The 18,293-nt window shown below is 38.3% G+C and overlaps 4 protein-coding genes across 4 annotated transcripts in view; 1 reads left to right on the top strand and 3 right to left on the bottom strand.

Moving 5' to 3' along the window:
- The window catches only part of Traf4 (TNF receptor associated factor 4), a 31,361-nt gene extending 27,875 nt beyond the window's left edge, over positions 1 to 3,486 (bottom strand). The window contains exon 1 of the mRNA XM_017906901.1: positions 3,314 to 3,486. The gene's annotated coding sequence lies outside the window, so the exon portion shown is untranslated. The remainder of the gene's footprint in view (positions 1 to 3,313) is intronic.
- Positions 3,487 to 7,643: 4,157 nt separating this feature from the next.
- LOC108552371 (uncharacterized) lies at positions 7,644 to 8,451 on the bottom strand. Its single transcript, XM_017906877.1, has 2 exons — positions 8,070 to 8,451; positions 7,644 to 7,987 (listed from the first exon to the last, which is right to left on the bottom strand). The coding sequence occupies exons 1-2, from the start codon at positions 8,449 to 8,451 to the stop codon at positions 7,644 to 7,646; spliced, it is 726 nt and encodes a 241-aa protein (XP_017762366.1).
- A 1,553-nt stretch (positions 8,452 to 10,004) lies between these two features.
- LOC108552370 (RUS1 family protein C16orf58 homolog) lies at positions 10,005 to 12,136 on the top strand. The gene is made up of 9 exons (XM_017906876.1): positions 10,005 to 10,180; positions 10,250 to 10,407; positions 10,496 to 10,656; positions 10,734 to 10,926; positions 10,995 to 11,110; positions 11,223 to 11,419; positions 11,494 to 11,753; positions 11,828 to 12,014; positions 12,084 to 12,136. Exons 1-9 carry the CDS (start codon positions 10,111 to 10,113, stop codon positions 12,134 to 12,136), a joined length of 1,395 nt encoding a protein of 464 aa, XP_017762365.1. The 5' UTR covers positions 10,005 to 10,110.
- A 261-nt stretch (positions 12,137 to 12,397) lies between these two features.
- Positions 12,398 to 13,364, bottom strand: LOC108552380 (RWD domain-containing protein 4). The gene is made up of 4 exons (XM_017906886.1): positions 13,166 to 13,364; positions 12,945 to 13,054; positions 12,673 to 12,868; positions 12,398 to 12,601 (listed from the first exon to the last, which is right to left on the bottom strand). The coding sequence occupies exons 1-4, from the start codon at positions 13,268 to 13,270 to the stop codon at positions 12,434 to 12,436; spliced, it is 579 nt and encodes a 192-aa protein (XP_017762375.1). The 5' UTR covers positions 13,271 to 13,364; the 3' UTR covers positions 12,398 to 12,433.
- Between the last annotated feature and the right edge of the window lie 4,929 nt (positions 13,365 to 18,293).

Raw genomic sequence — 18,293 nt, 5'->3', positions numbered from 1 at the left:
CTCGGAACGCTCGGGTAAAGTGCTAGAGAAATTACGCATCCCGATATTTCCAATTTTTCCAATTTTTTCAATTTTTTCAATTTTTCCAATTTTTCCAATTTTTCCAATTTTTCCAATTAAAGACCCAAGCCCAAGGACGAACCGTTCCCTGTTTATTTCTTTCCATAATTACAAATTAATTATTCCCTCTACTCCCTGTTTTCCAAATCGAACCTTAGAAAATTAATATATAAATAAATAATGTATTTCAATATTCTAACGGAAATTAAAAAATATCCATACGAATGTTAATAGAAAGATATTTATAATAAAAGTGTTAAAAAATAAAATAAATGGAGATTTGTGGAAAATATATGGAACTCATAATCGGAGTAAGACGCAACAGAATGTCGTCCTATTTGCTCGAGCATGTGTTCGTGACTGCCGGAATTCGGAATTCCTCCGCCATTGCTAATTCGCGACGCGATTGCGTACACCAGCCACGAATTTCTACTAAATTTTCAAACACCACCCAGCATACTTTTCCGATCGAATTCCTCGTCTTTCTAAAAAAAATTCCACTCTCTACTACGTCACGCGTGAGTCACGAGGATTCCGAAAATTTCCGAAAGGATTTCTAAAACATTCTGCCGAGAACGATCCGCAGGGACATGGTCGGCACACGTAAAAACGAGTCGCGGTAATCGGTCTGTCTCGATCGTTTGATCGTCACGGGTGTTTATCGGTCAGCGGCTGCATTCCGTGCATATGCAACCGCACACCTAAGATGGATGCGCGGAGATGAGAGAAAGTCGGGGATCCTGGCCTCGAGGTTGCCTTCGAGAACGTAACGAAGCGTTTGTAACACGTATGCACACGCGCGATCGTTGCAAGCAGATAGGCGTGAACGTGCCGCGAGGAAAATGTCATCGGATGATTTCTTGCGAACCCATCCTTCGATATTATTTCTATTTTCCTCCATTTTTCTTTCATACGAAATTCCGTAGAAAATAGTTCACCTAATCCTGTACCCTCGAACAACGAAACCACGTGAACGTGTCACGGGGAAAATGTCAGCGGATGATTTCATGCGAACTCATCCTTCGATATTATTTCTATTTTCCTCCATTTTTCTTTCACACGAAATTCGTAGAAAATAGTTCACCTAATCCTGTACCCTCGAACAACGAAACCACGTGAACGTGTCACGGGGAAAATGTCAGCGGATGATTTCATGCGAACTCATCCTTCGATATTATTTCTATTTTCCTCCATTTTTCTTTCACACGAAATTCGTAGAAAATAGTTCACCTAATCCTGTACCCTCGAACAACGAAACCACGTGAACGTGTCACGGGGAAAATGTCAGCGGATGATTTCATGCGAACTCATCCTTCGATATTATTTCTATTTTCCTCCATTTTTCTTTCACACGAAATTCGTAGAAAATAGTTCACCTAATCCTGTACCCTCGAACAACGAAACTACGTGAACGTGTCGCGAGGAAAATGTCATCGGATGATTTCTTGCGAACCCATTCTTCGATATTATTTCTATTTTCCTCCATTTTTCTTTCACACGAGATTCCGTGGAAAATAGTTCACCTAACCCTGTACCCTCGAACAACGAAACCTCGTGAACGATTTCCCTAAGAAATTACTAGAAATCGAACTTGGGGTCCGTCTTATTTCGATACTGGTGAGCGAGTATTTACGCGGATAAGTAAGAATACATACTTTCGGGCGAATATCATCCGTATGTGATATCTAAGGTAATCGTTAAGCTAATATTTATATATAAAAACTGTATACGACCACGGTTTCGAATTTCAGCTGTTGACTCTTCAACGTCCATATTCGCATTAACACGGTATGAATTTTATAAAATTCCCTATATTTCGCGTTAACGCTATGTTTATCCTATGTTCTAGAATATTAATCCTTTTGCAATTGTAATAATTTATGTTATCAGATATCGCTTACTTTATTTTCAGAAAATAATTCGATTCTTAAATATCATTTATACAGGTATATTAATCATCTTTATTAAATAATTATTCGCTTTGCTATGTCTAGTGACTATCATTCTACTGACACCACCGTTACTAGCGTCCATCGCGAGTTTATGAATTAAAATCACTCCTAGACGATGAAGAACAAAGACCTCGTAGAAAGTTGCAAGAGCGAGTACGTGTTACGTTTGATACGATTGAATTAACGTTTATTAGTCGCGTATTTCCCATTGAAACAAGCCACTTAGCAGTCGGTAGGCGAGAAACGGAGGTAGATACGAGTTCCTTTTGTAACCGGCTGCAGTAACTACACGCGGCAATAGGTAAACACTGCGGAGAATGGTTGATGCATGTGGCCCCATTATTCTCTTTCGTCAATCCGATTGTTACGAATTAATAATTCACCATTTACGTATCATCACGAATCTTTGTTGCGTTACCGACACGACGCGTTGAACGACCGATACAATTAAACAATCGTTAGTCCGCAATTAACGCGATCATGTACTGGCACGCATGTAATTCGAGCAACCTTAATTAAGGACATTAAACTTGGTAATGGAATAGGAAAAACGGAAGTTTCTGACGAGATAGCTATCCGAGGCTATAATAAAACGCTAAATCTCGTGGTGATTTTTCCATTTATCACCTTCGTCGTGCGATTTTTAAAAACACGTGTAAACACAGGCAATTTGCTAGCTCTGGCTGTACGAAACGATCTATTTGTTCTCTAAGAGGAAGAAACAGGGATCGTTATCCTAACGATACACCGAGGAGAGCCGAAAGTAGTATTCAGTGTTACGTTATGCGAATAAAATTTCCAGAGGATAGTTGTGGGAAAGCTCGAGGAATCGAAATTGCTGGATCTTGGAACGCGGCCGGAACACGTGCGTATTCACGCCAGCAGGGACGCCATTACAGTCGCCTATGAGAAGAAACGCGCAAGAGTATTGTTTCAATAGGCTTCTCTACCTGCCCTGACTAGCAATGTACGAAATTTGTTTTTCAAATCGCGACCCTGGGATTTCCGTCAGCGATCGCTCCAATCGATCGTGAATGCTTTATGGTACTCTTTGATACCTTTAAATCCTCGCCCGACACTCCAATTTACGACCAGTAATAATATTTTCCCGACGAAAAGCAGGAGAACCGATAGCAGAGAAGAAGAAAAGAACCGATCACGATTCGCGATTCCGGAAAATGAAATTTTTAAAGCACTCGATCTTCTATTTCGATCCACTGCTGTGCAATGTACAGTGCATAACAGTGAGCAAGAGAAGACGCTGTTGGTTTTATTAACAAACGTGTGGAAGGATTACTCACCGACTACGAAATCCAGATGACATTCTAGAGCACTAAACTCAACGATAACGAATCGGCTTCACGTGCGAAGAGTAGAACCAGTCACTTCATGGAGCAGCTTCACCTTACAGATTCCAGAAACGCGATATTACACTAAACCATCCTTCACTGAGGCAAGAACTCGCGAATATAGAGACGGGTCTCCGATCGTAAAACGGAAGAGGATCGTTCGGCGCACTCCCTCGGAAACAGCGGTATTAAACCTTCTACGCCATCATCCTCGTTGGAACGTTCCGCGGCCTATTCTTCCTCCTTATCAGTCAGAACATGAAAAACAAAAACATCACCTATTAAACAGTATCAACAGCAATGACTCATGGCGATCGTATTCGAATAGAAATTATCCGAACGAAGACGCCCTATCGTGTTTCCTTTCATGGAACATCACAATGGGTTTCGTGGATCGCAATGGAGTTCTTAATACCTGGCATCCCGGGTCTAAGCCGACCTTTGATCCCTTCGGTTACCCTTTGGAAGAATTCCAGTACAGGGTACCAGGTACCAGAGTACCAGGCGACAAAAGGGAATACGAAAGGCGGCAGAGGTATAACTTAGACGAATATATATATAATTTCGAACCTTTTCATCCAAACACGTAGACCCGGTGGAACCAGTCGTGGTCGCGGAGGACACTCTAATAGTCGGTCGCAAGTTCGCCGGTTCGAGACGCGACTGTTATCAGCGATAGAGGAAAAGCCCGATAGTCCGGCCGTGGTGAGCGACAGCGTAACATCGACTGCGCGTAGCGCACTCGACGTGTTTCCAGGTGGAAGGTGTGCGCTAGTAGGCACAAGGCAGAGAGCAAAGCGTGGCCGATGGAACGAGCGGGGAAACTAAAGTCCCATAGGATACGCGGTCGCCTCTATACACTGTGTACACCTAGATAGTTATGAAGGCAGGTGCCGGCAGTCAGGTGAACGTGGCGGAACACAGGAAGTGCCAGAGACAGAGAGGCATTACAAAACTGTGGAATGGTGGGGAAGGGCAAAAGACGATAGAGGAAAGAAGGGAAACGAGAAGAATGCCGTGCGACTGGAGGAGTCGCGTGCCCCGTGCCGATGAAATTAATTTTCCTTTGTAAATTCGCTCTTTCTGCTCTATAGAGGAAAGAAGGGAAACGAGAAGAATGCCGTGCGACTGGAGGAGTCGCGTGCCCCGTGCCGCGTAATGAAATTAATTTTCCTTTGTAAATTCGCTCTTTCTGCTTCTCGTACTTCTGCGAGGCCGCGGGCTTTTTGCCAGGTATTTAGAAACATTCCGCGAGTTTCTCCATACACGCGCGACACCTTACGATGAATTACCGACGTTCAATTTGTCCGACTAGGTATAAAAACGCGCTGACCTTTTACATTTTACTTGAGGAAGGCCCAGGTACGAATACCCATAGCTTGGAAATACGAGTCTATTTCGTCGACCCGATTACCTGCACGAAATTCGAGATATATCCTTAATTCTCTAGTTTTCCGTTCACGCCATAAACGGCCAATGAAGCAGTGACGGTAATTCCTGGAATTGTCAAGCACGCTCCTGGCTCGATTAGCGACGAAACGGGCTCTTAACGTGACATTCAGCGCTAGTCGGTAAATCTCTCTCTCTCTTCAGCTCCTTAGAACGCTGGACGATAGGTGAAAACAACTATGGAAGCTGCTAAACGTTTCTAGAATCTGGATCTTGCGTCTTAAAAAGTAGAACGAGGAATTCCAAGATGTCGTTGCGTTATCAGTCCAACACCCCATCTCTCGGCCGCGACGAAACATACACAGCGTCGAGTAGGGCCGCGTTGTTATGCTACTTGCGACTCCATGGTGTACAGGAATAGCTTGCAAGGCTCAGCCCCACCTTTGCGTCCCACGTGCGTGTATGCGGCACGCCATATTTCCCGCATGCAAGAGTGCACGCAAGCGCAACACCATCCGACGAAGTCGTTGACTGGAAAACGAGCATGAGGGCTAGGAAGGGGTACGGGGGAATGGCGGCGGCACGCTCTTCGTACGCTCGTTTATTCGCACTTTTACCCGGTTCGCTTAAGTGCGGCCGGTTTGTTTATCGGACGCTTCTTGTTTTCAAGACCGAAGCTCTGCTATCCTCTTGATACCGTGATACACTTTGTCACATCCCTAAGTTTCAAACTGACATATGTTCAACGGTGGTGAGTGTCTGGAATGATTCAAAACTTGTTATTAATGTCCATGCTTCTTAGGTGAATCGAACAGGAATATATGGTATAACCTATTGGACTATTATTTTGCGCCAGTTCTGCGATGCTTTATACGCTACAGATAGGTTATTGACTACCGAGGCTGCGCCATCTATGAATGGTTAGTGATACTAATACGACGTTTCTTTTTGTCTAATCAAGATTAAAATATTAAGCTGTAAAGCGATTCGATTTGCTTTTTTCGTTTCAAGGAGATTAGTCGCTTTTTAGCATTGGGAAACATCTACGATATTTCTATCTGGAAATATGTCTTTTTTTCTAGGAAAACCCGTTAAACGCATTACCAGTGCCGATTGTCCATCGCCCCGAGCAAAAATATATTACGTGCAAGTCAGAGTTCCACTTTTTACGCCATAGAAAATCACGTTACGAACACAGTTTTTTGCGGGATCTCTAATAGTTGTCGATATAATGAGAACCGCGGAACGACACTTCAATTTACCTGGTCGTCATTGGAGTCCATTAGTCACTGTAAGCGACAATGAATTCGCAGTACAACAATGAAATTTTTATTTTGCTTAAGTGGATATGCAAATGTAACCTTGATAACCGATAGCTGGCGTAAAGACAAACAAATATCGTATCATACAAAATGAGATATTTTCCAGTGAAGTTTTACTATATATCTCTAATTACATCTCGATAAGAATAATTATTATCATTTTAGAAACTCGAGGAAGTTACTCGGTGCAGTCATATATTAAAATGTACAACTATCGAAGCTATTATTAAATAATTAACACATGAATAATATGTATTAATTAGTTATTGAACAGCAACATAAAACTAGTATCAAATTACAAGGACTAATCAAATTTACTTTTTATATGTACCGTCTGAATCGATGATCCTTAATTCACAATTTTGATCGAGATGAATTGAAATTGTGCCTAGAGTTGGTGATGATTAGCATCGTCCACTTCATCCATTGTCGAACCCTTAATATAATTTAATAATTGCTATATTAGAATATAATTATTTCGCGATACTCGAAAGAATCGACTAACCTATACTACGCACTTCCGTACAGTCAACAACTTCATCTTTCCATAAATCACTCTCCCGAATCGGATTCAGAACTCTTTCGAGTCTCTATCTACCTGAGACATGCGCCGAATTCGTTGGAACGTGGTCAGGCCGATGGTGATTCACGGTGTTAAGACGAGGGTCTGCCGACCCTAGTCGTCCAGGATACCTGGGCATACACGGCGGTATGGATAGCAGTACGGATGTGCATAAAGTATCTGCCGTCAGGGCTCATGAGATGGGTCCTCGATTGGTTTCTACCCCATGAGGCAGGGACATAGCATATCCAACAACTAAACCTCGTTGAAAATCCTCTCCGCGAATATTATTTCTATTTGTTAAAACAATTAAGAACTGAAATTACAAAGAGTCTGAATTACAAAATTATTTTGATTCTTCGTTACCTTTAGGGAAAAATTTTTCGTAAAACAATTATTGATGGTTATGTCTGCAACTATTCCAATTTATAAAAAAAAAATTGGATACAGAATGAAATCTTAAATTATAAAAATTGAATGCAAATTGAGGAATGTTTTCTTTCGTTTTGCAAACGTACTTGATTAATCGGGAATTAAACAAAGCACGATCGAAGGATTTACTCGTGATCGTAATGTTACGTTTGAACCTTCGTGACTTCCGGTGGAACCCGCCTTTCCGGTGCCCCCATCTGTCGGCCCACGCACTGTAAGGTTTCTTTCAAACATTTCCGTTTCTTCCCATTGGGCCACTTCGATTGCCACCATAGCAATGTTTATTCTCGGGCCAAGTTCAGATGGCAGTATAGTGCAGTGACATAAAATATTCCACACACCAGGGATAAATTTTAAAAACATAGACAAACGTGTTGTGTATACGTTGTGTGTATACGTAATAAATTATATAATATGAATTTTCTTGCATTTTATGCGTTATTATTTTTTCTTTTTTTTATTACAATTCGAGAGAATTAATCATGAAGTTATAAATATTATTCATAATAATTAGAGGTTGTCAAAGAAACGCTTATAGTTCTAATTGGATGTCAATACATTTCCTGATAATTTACGTTCAACTGCCTGATGAAGACCATTTCTTGTTATTTTCTACCGAAACTGTTCTCGCGGACGAGACGATTTTTATTGTTTCAGTTTTCCCATCTGGAATGATTGAAGTTCTCTGCACTATACGAGGTTCATTTTTACCTAAACCATGATCATGTATCGACATTGTACTCTCATTTACTAGGTTAGGATCGTAAAAATAACCAAAACGCTTTAGTAACCGTTCTGACATTTCTTGCAGCGTGGATCTCCTTTTTTTAGATTGCTTCTTTTTCGGAGAAAAAATCGTAGATGTATTTTTTGAAATTATGTTTAATAGATCACTATTCGATACTTGTGAGGCTCTGCTTACTGGAAATTGTGATAACGATTGTAATACCCAATTGAATTAATCTATTTTTAATATTATTTTCAATATTAAACTAAGTAGTACCAAATGTAATATCAGGTTCGTATATAGTTGTCAAAAAATTGTTAAATCTTTTCCACTTGTTGCTAGAATGGTCTTTAAACTTTTTGAAATATTTCATTGTGCTTGAGTTTGGATCGAATAAATTTTTTATTTTCGTTGTCAAATCTTTTTGGATATTTCTAATAATTTCCGATCTCCGATGAAAGTCGATTGGTTTTTGTTCCGGTAAATTTGTATCAATTCTATTTGTTTCTCTCATAACAGACTGTTTAATCTCTACGTCTTTTAATTCATAACTTTTTACACGGGGCACCAAACAGCGCAGTTTTGCGTGTAATTTCTCAATTTCTTCAAGCTTTTCTAAAATCTCCTTCACATACTTTTCAGACATATTATACCTCATAAAATATGTGGCATATTTGCTAATTCCAAAAATATATATTTATTTCAGTCTTAATTAAATGCAAGAACAGATGAATCACGCGCAAACCTGAAGTTATTTCACGATAATGTCAAGAAACATAACCTGTAATTTTATCGAAAGAAAAAAATGTGAATATTCAATATCACAGGAGAAAAAATGATTTTTTCACATTACAAGATGAAATATTTGATGGTTATATGCATTTTATTTTGAACATATACTATTATGTTGTCACATAAAAATATTCATAGAAATGTCAATAAATGTGAAAAATGCACCGCTAAATCGTTGTTATTGCTGAATTCAAGATAAAGAAGTCAATTTAAATAAAATCGCAAAAATTGTAACTCCTGCTAATCTAAAAATTTTACAATTGCGTAAAGAGGTCAGTGCGATTAAAAATGTTGACATTAATCGGGAAAACAAGTTGTTTTAAACTGTTTGCGAACATTTGCCTTCTTGTTGCGAACATTACACTCCTCAAAGAAATGTAAAATTCGATAAACTCATTGGTTTGAAAAAGTCAAAAGTTCTAACAGACTTTTTTGAAAATAATTTTACAAATGAAATATGTAACTATGCAACTCATTTAAACGACGTTTTTATAAATGAAAAATTACAAATAACAGATTAGAAGCCTGTTTCTGTGGCTATACAGGAATGTCGAATAAAAATTTTTGAAGAGGATCAGTGTGATTTTATAATGGAACGTAAAAGAAAACGTACATTTTTAAATTGTTTTAAACCAGATTCACATAACAAGAAGAACGATTCCTTAAAACCCAATAAAAAGTCGAAACTTTCATCGAATACTAATATTCACGCAACTTTTAATCCTAATATAGAAGAAGCAAAGTTAACAAACATCAAGGAACAGAAGAATAATCAAATTTTCAAAATAGAAGCTCATACACATGGCGAAGATAACCTAGCACGTGTCGAAACAAATCAGATATGTAAATTAATCAAAACTGAATCTAAAAAAGAAATATTTCAAAAAACTAAAATTGATGATAACAAATTAGCTGAGTACAACATGAAACTACCAAAAAATACGGAAGATGAACGTAAATCTTTTAAATACTCGATAAGTCGCATGAGTGATGGTGCAGAAATTCGTGGGAATCATTTAATTTCCGACTTTCATGATACAATTAAAAAAATTAATTTATATAAGAACGTAAGATTTGATGCACAAAATGTAAAAAAGAGACTGGATGCTTGTATAGTTGAACTGAATGGTATAATCGAAGATATTTCGTTGATTTTCCCGAATTCAGATATCTCAAAAAAATTACAAAAATAAAATGTGCAAATTGAATAATTAAATTTTTCTTTCTACTAACAGCAAATTCTATTCTAATAAGTTTTTCACATTAAAAGATGATATCGATTTGTGTAAAATAGGACTGTACTTTTGTTGTCTTTTTCGTATATATTTATACATTACTGGAGTTTCACCTGAAAAAGATTTGATTAAGAAATTCTTTTTGTATAGAATATTAGGGAATTTTGTTGCATTCATGTGCAGGTGTAATCGCGGGTGGATGTAATAGCGTCTATGATCGCTAATAAAAGTGCATATGTTGTCATACGGCGCATTCAAATCAAACCAAAATAATCTCGGTGCACTTCAAGATGCATGAACGATTACTATTCACCGAGGCCTACGGGAGTGAGAAACACAGGTTTTTCGTCAAATCGAAAGGTAACTGTATTCTGACATACCGAACGTCACTGTTGGTTCACCTAACCTATCATTTCACTTGGTTTGTAGATGAGCAATCGATAACCGAACTGTTATCAGACACAACTAGAGCGAAGTCTTTTTATTTTGGTTTCATATCGATTGTAAAAGAGATATTTTTACCTCAAGGATATCCCGACAGCGTTCACCCTGATTATACTCCTTATCAAATATGGGATACAGTACAGGTTAGCTTACATAAAAATATTATTTTCAAAATAATACTATTGTTTATAAATGAAGTTAGATCTGTAATACTATTTTTATTTATTATAGGCATTTGCAAGTACCATAATGGGTACTCTCACAACACATTCTATCATGCAAGGGGTAGGTGTAGGTGAGGCTGCAGCAACTCCGTTAGCAGCAGCAGTTACATGGATATTAAAAGATGGTACTGGAATGGTTGGTCGTATTGTATTTGCATGGTGGAATGGGTAAATAAAATTGTATATATAAGTTTGCTACTTTCAATTAGTCTCTACAAAAGCTGCATTTGTTTTCCATTCATTAGGACAGATTTAGATGGGCAATGTAAAAAATGGAGACTCTTTGCTGATATTCTTAATGATATAGCAATGGGATTAGAATTACTCTTACCTTATTTCTCCTCTTATTCTCTTGGAATATTGTGCATTTCAACAGCAATGAAATCAATTGTCGGTGTTGCTGGAGGGGCAACAAGAGCAGCACTTACACAGCATCAGGTACAAAAACCCTAAAAATAAATTTGGATTTTTTAGTCAATAAAAGGGAACATTGATTTGCATTACAGGCATTACAAAATAATTTGGCAGACGTATCAGTTAAAGATGCGAGTCAAGAGACATGTATAAATTTAGTAGCATCTTTAGTTGGTATTTTAATACTTTCAATTTTTCACAATGGCCGGTAAGTATCTTTTAAGTGTATTTATTTTTCTTGCAATGAGTGATTTTAAGTTTGTGAAAAATGTGTTAACGATAGTCTTGGTATACCTATAGTATATATAATCTGCATGTAGATACATAATGGAACTCTATCTCTTCCTCGTGATAGTACATCTGTATGCAAATTACTCGGCGGTAAAAGCATTATGCTTAAATTCTTTAAACGAAGATCGTTTAGCTTTAATAATAAAAAGTTATATCTCGAATGAAGTCATTCCCAAACCCGAAGAAGTTAACAAAAAGGAATCGGTATTCTTGTTAACAAAACCTAGTAAGAATATATGATTTCAATTTTATATATTAAATCGATACAGATTATCGCTCTTACTAATTATTTCTTTACAGCAATGAGTATATGTGGATTCAATATAAAAATAGGTGTCTCACTCGCGGCTCTTATAAAAAAAGATATAATTTTAACAAGTGATACAGAATTATCATTGAAACTTTTCTTAGATAGAAAATACTTGATTTCTATTGATGTACAAAACAGAACTATTTTTATATGCCTTAAGAAAGACGCGCAACCTTATGACGTTCTGGAAGCATATTTCCATGCTTGTCTTTGTGGCTTGTTTATTTGTATGTCTTTGAAAGTGCCACTCGTAAGTACAATATGTAGATAAATACTTGTCCTTATATTTTGAAATCTTTTAATTCTTTAATCATGTTATTTCAGGATGTTTTTTTAAAACCCGAAGTAAGCGATCTATCGTATCCTTTAATGCGACTTTATGTACTTAATAAGAAATACTCTACTACAAACAATAGCATACAGTCGTCAAAGGCCATAGAGAGCATTTACGCGACAAATTTAATGATTTCTGGCGAATACAAAGCCTTCATAAGTGAGCTTGAAAATAAAGGTAAATGATTTTGTTCATGCGAGATAAAAGTTTTGTACCTTTTTTATTCACATAAATTTTGCTTTTCAGGATGGATAACAGAACCTAATCTGTTACCAGTAGCAGGTTGGAGATTTTTATAAAAAGTCATAAAATGACAAAAAAAAAGAGCATGAATATTGAACATTAAAATTGATGCTCCTTCGATATTATTTATCTTGATAAAATTTTATAATTGTTAATTATTTAAGTAATTTTATTTGCATATCTTGTAACTATTTATTGGCAATGAGATAAAATTATTTATAAATATTTTCTTACAAATTTTTATCATAGGTTATTATATTATAGTAAAACCGATATGGAAACCAGTTTATTTCCAATAATTTATAAAAATATAACATGCCTTTAACCTGTACAAATATTTCAATGAAGTTGAACTAAGACTCGTGCTCTTGCTTAGGGCCAGTCTGTGATAAATGTTTTACTATATCCACCCAGTCCCATCCTCGTGGTTTTTCTCCTTTTCCATCAGCCTTATTCCACTGTCTACGCTTTTGAGCTTTAGTCAGATGTTCCTTCTTTGGCTTTTTTGTTGTTTCTTCCGACTTTGCACAATAAATTGGTTCTTTTTCATGTATTCTAAATAAACCTACAATTTAACATAATTATTTCTTACCTCATGATGTTCATCTGCTATCTTAAGCTGGTTGGTTTGCGAATTTATGTCAACAATAGAATCTGGTTGCGCGGAGATTAACTTGGCATAATGTTCTTGTACAGATTGAAACAATGTGTAAGTCATAGCACTTCCCAACCATTGATCAGCCTCTGCTTCCAAATGTTGGACCACTTTGTCTTTTACTTCTTGCACACTGTATTCCAATCATTCACCTTTAATGAAAGCAACAGAATGCAAGAATAGTCAGAAAACAACATAGTTGGACTTACATATGCTTGTTATAAAAGGTATTCATATTAATAGTAGGCTTCTCCGAAGGATAGGTTGTGCCCCATGAGATTTCCAATAAAAACGATTTCATATCATTATCCTCTCCATACTACACATAAAATCAATGTTATATACACGTAAAGATTGTAATTCGAAGTATAATAAAGTCTGAATTAGAAATATTTAATGATACAAATTTTTGCTATTTGTGTGGACAAACCTTATATTGAAATGTAGTGGGTGTCAACTGTTTAAAAGCCAGATCTCCATCATAAATCGAAAGAAGAACTTCTCTTTCTTCTTCCTGAAGTTCGGCATCGCTCATTTCCCTTTTCCAGTACCAAAATTTAACACACAAATTTTTTTGATATGCACACCATCCATGCGCAACTTTGAGGTTACAAAAATAGGTAGAGACAGTTGCTAAATCGATTGTGCTGCCTCGATCATGTCATGCGCGCCACACCTTGAAATTCAGAAATAATTATCATGATTTTCAAGAGTTGTTCATTTCAAAAGTTAAATAAAGTCTTTTCAGTTTTAAAAACAAATTTCTTCTATACTTATATTTCATTAAAAATTTAAAGATAAAGTGGGTAATGATTTTAGCTACGAAATTAAACGACTTTATTATCCTATATCTAGATGGTGCCACATTTCCGTTCCATTACCTTTCCGTTAAATTAAATCACCAGTATGAAATGGAAAAGTTGTTAAAAAGTTAAAACTAGTGAATTTTAATGGTAATGCATGTGAACTTTTAAAAATTTTAGTAGAAGTGCAACTATATCGATAACAAGTAAAAGTTGCAGCACCAAAAAAAAGGTGAAAAAGAAAAGTTAGCCAAAGGTATAGCAAATGAGATGTATTATCTAAGTTATCTCGAATCTATCAAGCACACAATATAGACATTTCCCGGCGTATCAGTCCGTTCTACGGAACAGTTTGTTTAGTCGTATGCCATCGTGATAGCTGGTAAGATGGTATAGCCTGTTCGAAAGAGAAATGAAGCGAAAAAGGGATAGCGAAAAAATGACAGAGAAAATTCGGTGGAAAAAAAAGTCGCAGTACGTACCAACTGAGTAGCGAGCCACGGATTAATGCGAGTTTCCACTTGACGAACCCTAGCTCCGCGTTTACACGAACATCAGTTCCTGACCCCGTTCCATGTTTCGTTTAAATTTCTCTCATCGCGGAACGCTGTATCGGGAATCGAAGAATGCACCAGTTGAAACAACGCACCATTGGCTTCCTGTCGGACGAATTTTTCATTCGTGCTTTCCGTGGTGCGTTACTGATATCTATAGCGTCATCTTCTCGTTTGAAAATTATACAATTTAATCGATATTGATAGATACGTAAATACGAGTTTATTGACACATGTTTCCACCTTTCGATGGAAGATGTCGTTTGAGTCTTTCAGTACCGACGGATACTACGCAAAACAGGATCGCGAAGGAAATTAATTCTGGAGTAATTTAATTTCGCCCAGGCCGCCGAAAGTGACTCGATTACCAAGAACTCAGTGGGTGATAACAGGAAATCTACGGTCTGTTACTTAAGCGGACCGATGGTCGATCGGCCATGACAAACGAGCGCAGATCGGTGGTCGTTTCGCAAACACGCGTTGGGACACGTGGCGAACGTAAGTCACGCCAACCCTTTCGCCATCCACCGCAAAGGAGTCTTCGTCGAATTCATCGATGATTCCCTGAAATCTCCGGGATTATATTGCCCGTACGCACCTGTATTTCGCAGTAGACGCGTGTATGGGACGATCCTCTTCTACGAATTCGGTCCGCACGACATCCCCGACGAAATGTTCCGCCTGTCCATTATTCATCGCGGCCACTGCAACCGTGCACGCACGTTTCGTGCGCGAATTTTTCTTTTACCTCGCTGCCTGGGGCGACTTATCCCTTTGTCGGCTCGGGGAAAAGAGGAAACGATTTGGCGAAAATTTATTTTCTACCACAATGAGGTTATAAAAATGAAGAAAAATTATAAGAATCGAAATAGTCCTCGTATCTTCTTATGTATCTTCTTTATTTCAGATTGCGACGTAGCCTTAGGTGAATAAGTTACCGACATTCTGAATTTGGGCAGATTCGATCTGTCTTTATTTCAATATACGAGTCACTCAGAAGATAGTACGGTTAAGTCAGTTTTTTAATATTTTCTAATTTTTGTAATTTTTAATGGAAGAAATAATATTTTTTTTAACTATTAAAGAATTTAATCGTTACTTTATTTTTTCTAGGTTAGATTGCTCTCGTTGAAAAAAAGAAGGCGTTCTACGTATCGAAGAAGATTAATTTTCTCAATTTCTGTTTTCAAACTTAACCTTAATTATAGAAAATAAAATTTATTATACGTAAATATCCGAAACTTTCATATTTAATACAAAAAAATGCAATTAACGTGGTGGATGAAAATCTTCCCGAGAGATCGGATAGGTCCGGAGCTCCAGGATGAAACCTGTCGGAACCAAAGAGATTTGGTATTAATTAATCTCTTTATCTCCTTATCTAACAAGAGCCATCCATACTTCCGACCCGGCTGTGTAATATCCGACGCAAATGAAGTTGGCGGATTCGATCAGCCCTCGTGGAAGGTCCGTAACGAGCTTCCCCACTCTCTGGAGATAAAGACAATAATAATCGCGAGAAGAAAAAGGTAAGGGTGGCGCCGTGGTGTCGCGAGAGCATCGATCACAAAGAATCGCCTAGGTGCCCGTGATTCAGAGCAGCGGCCTGCCTCCCTCGGCTTGTAAGTGCCTGTACGTGGCCGGCCCTCTCTCTAGTTCGAGCACGAGGAGCCTCATGAAACATGGATCGAGAGTCGCCCTGGAAGAAGCTGCGGGAAAGAAGCCGACCGCCTGCCGTGCGCTTGCCGATCATCGCTGATAGCGATGGGACCAATACCCTCGCGCGTCACGCTGACCAAAATCCGGCGAGGTAGCACGTTCTTGCGACGAAATATCGAAATTCTACGTAAGTCGTTTGATATCGCTGTGGAAACCGTACCTTAGCAGCATATTTTGATACACTGTAACATTACTATCGTAGATGAAGCTGACGAGCCAAGGAGAATTATGGGAATATAGAGGAACGGAGCTAGACATACTGCGGAATCGTGGAAGATACGTGTTCTGGGCAGGAAACTTGGAGATGTATGGGTATATGGGTATGGAGATAGGGAAGTGAAGGAATTCTAGAAGATGGAAGCTGAAGGGCGTATGAATTTAGGTAGATATGGATATACAGGAATGTACAGCGAACTTTTGGAACATGGAAAAATGGGAGTTTGGGAATCTCATGGCCGGAGACTCTGAAGAGACATCGTGGTATGATAATATAAGAGAGGAAAAATATGAAGATTCGGAGATACGAAGATATTTTAGAAGAGATCGCTCGGTGGAGATTGAGATGTTGGATGATTCCGTGATCGGTCCCATCACTAATCACCGATGTGACTACGTGGTTATTTCTCCTCGAGCGGCCGCGCAAGAAAGGCTTCCTGGCGCTGTTGGATTCACGGAAATTAGTGCCACCACGGTGCGTGCTCTGAACATTACTCCGTAGCTCGATATGCATTATGCAAAACCGGCGACTACCGCGTCGTAATTGTATCGTTTTGATAAGTAAGCTCGCACGCTAAAGTCGCCTTGCTTCCTCATCTCTGCGACTCCTCTGTGTTTCTTGTACTTGTCCCCTCTCTCGCGTCTATCTCTTCGATTCCATGTAGAACTTAATTTCGCGGGATGGGATCATTCGTCGAATCGAATTTTGCTGCAACTCATAATATATCTGACATAAGTTAGATGGCTAATCGGTAACGCGCGAGATCTAAAATGATGTATTCTTTAATCTACGGTGCGAGAAGAAATAGAGGAGATTTCTAAGTAATTGGATCTCGACACAGTCTGCCGATTTGTATAACCACCGAGTAATTTATGGCGGCTGCATATACAGTGCATTAGAGTCGAATACTGCGAAAGGTTTAACTCAGTTTGTAACGAGGATGATGGCGTAGTAATCATAGATGCATTTAGCATGTTCCAGTGTTAGGAAACCAGTTTGCGAACAAACGCGATCGAAAATTACCGTAATCGTACTATGGTTATTTTACCGGATTAGCTTCTCCTCTGAGTAGCCGAGTAATGCTGCAAACGCATCTGCACGAGCGAGATAAATTCAATATGTATTTATGTTTAATAGAATATATATTCGGTGTTATATTATGTAAAATAATAATAATGATATATGTTTAATATGTGGAAATAACGCAGAAATGGATACATAAAGCTTACCAAGAAAGAATTTCGTCCAACCTTAGTCGATTAACGTCCTATTAAAAATAAAAAAGGAAGGGAGCACCAAAGTCAATGGAGAAAAGAAGTCCAACTATCCATTAAAGTACAATTAATTTTCCTTGATAAATTTATCTATTATCGTATAATTCTATTACATAAATTGCAAGAAATATATGGAACACAGAGAACGGACAGAGAAGCAAGATACCGAAGATCGTACGTGCATCAGGAGGAAATATTTGTCACGGATGATATATGTGGCTGACGATCGGAATCGGGGAGACAGGTCGCGTAGGTTCGCCGTTTCAAAGGGCAAGTAGAAAAGGCACCATCTCTCTGCTCGATTGCGCGACTCGCGTGGAGATATTTGTCCCGGAGATGAAATATGTGCGGTGCAATTAGAACAGAATGCCAGAAGGAAGCTGTACGAAGGAGCAAACGGATGATTTAAGAAATTCATCTATCCGGATGAAATACGTGAGGCGCAATTAGAATAGGCAGAAAACCACTTGCTCGGGAATAATGGATGGAGAACAATCGAAGAGCCAGGATTAAAAAACAACGTGCCATCAACCACAACGACACTGAGTTATTCGAATCAATCGTGGCTATGTGCATCAATCGAATTGCTTTACAAATGGACCATTACACTATGTAAGAAATAATATAACATTACACTATATAAGAAATAAAAATTTTAGTTTATCTAACTCGATCGTTTGTTAAAAGTACGTCAGTGTAGTATTTTCCACGATTTTCTAATCCTTCGCACCTTCTGACGTTAGGACTGTGAAGCCTCGACTGGAAGCTCTCAAGCATCAACCCTGGCTCCTTAAACCTCTACCCTTGGTGACGTTAATTCCCGGTATTATCAATTCAAGAGCAGCTCCAGAGGCACTCGACGCGCCATCAATAAACGATCATCCCTATTTCGTCTAGTTCATCCTAGGATCCCCCCGTCTTCTGGATCGCGCTCGGGGATCCCATCGATCATCTGCGCGTCGTGTGTCGGCAGCGTTCGACGAACGATCGG

Source organism: Eufriesea mexicana, unplaced genomic scaffold (assembly GCF_001483705.2).
Source record: "Eufriesea mexicana isolate 0111107269 unplaced genomic scaffold, ASM148370v2 scaffold6328, whole genome shotgun sequence".
Taxonomy (NCBI): domain Eukaryota; kingdom Metazoa; phylum Arthropoda; class Insecta; order Hymenoptera; family Apidae; genus Eufriesea; species Eufriesea mexicana.
Note: the sequence above shows the minus strand (reverse complement) of the source record. Positions and strands in the feature narration are given on the sequence as shown.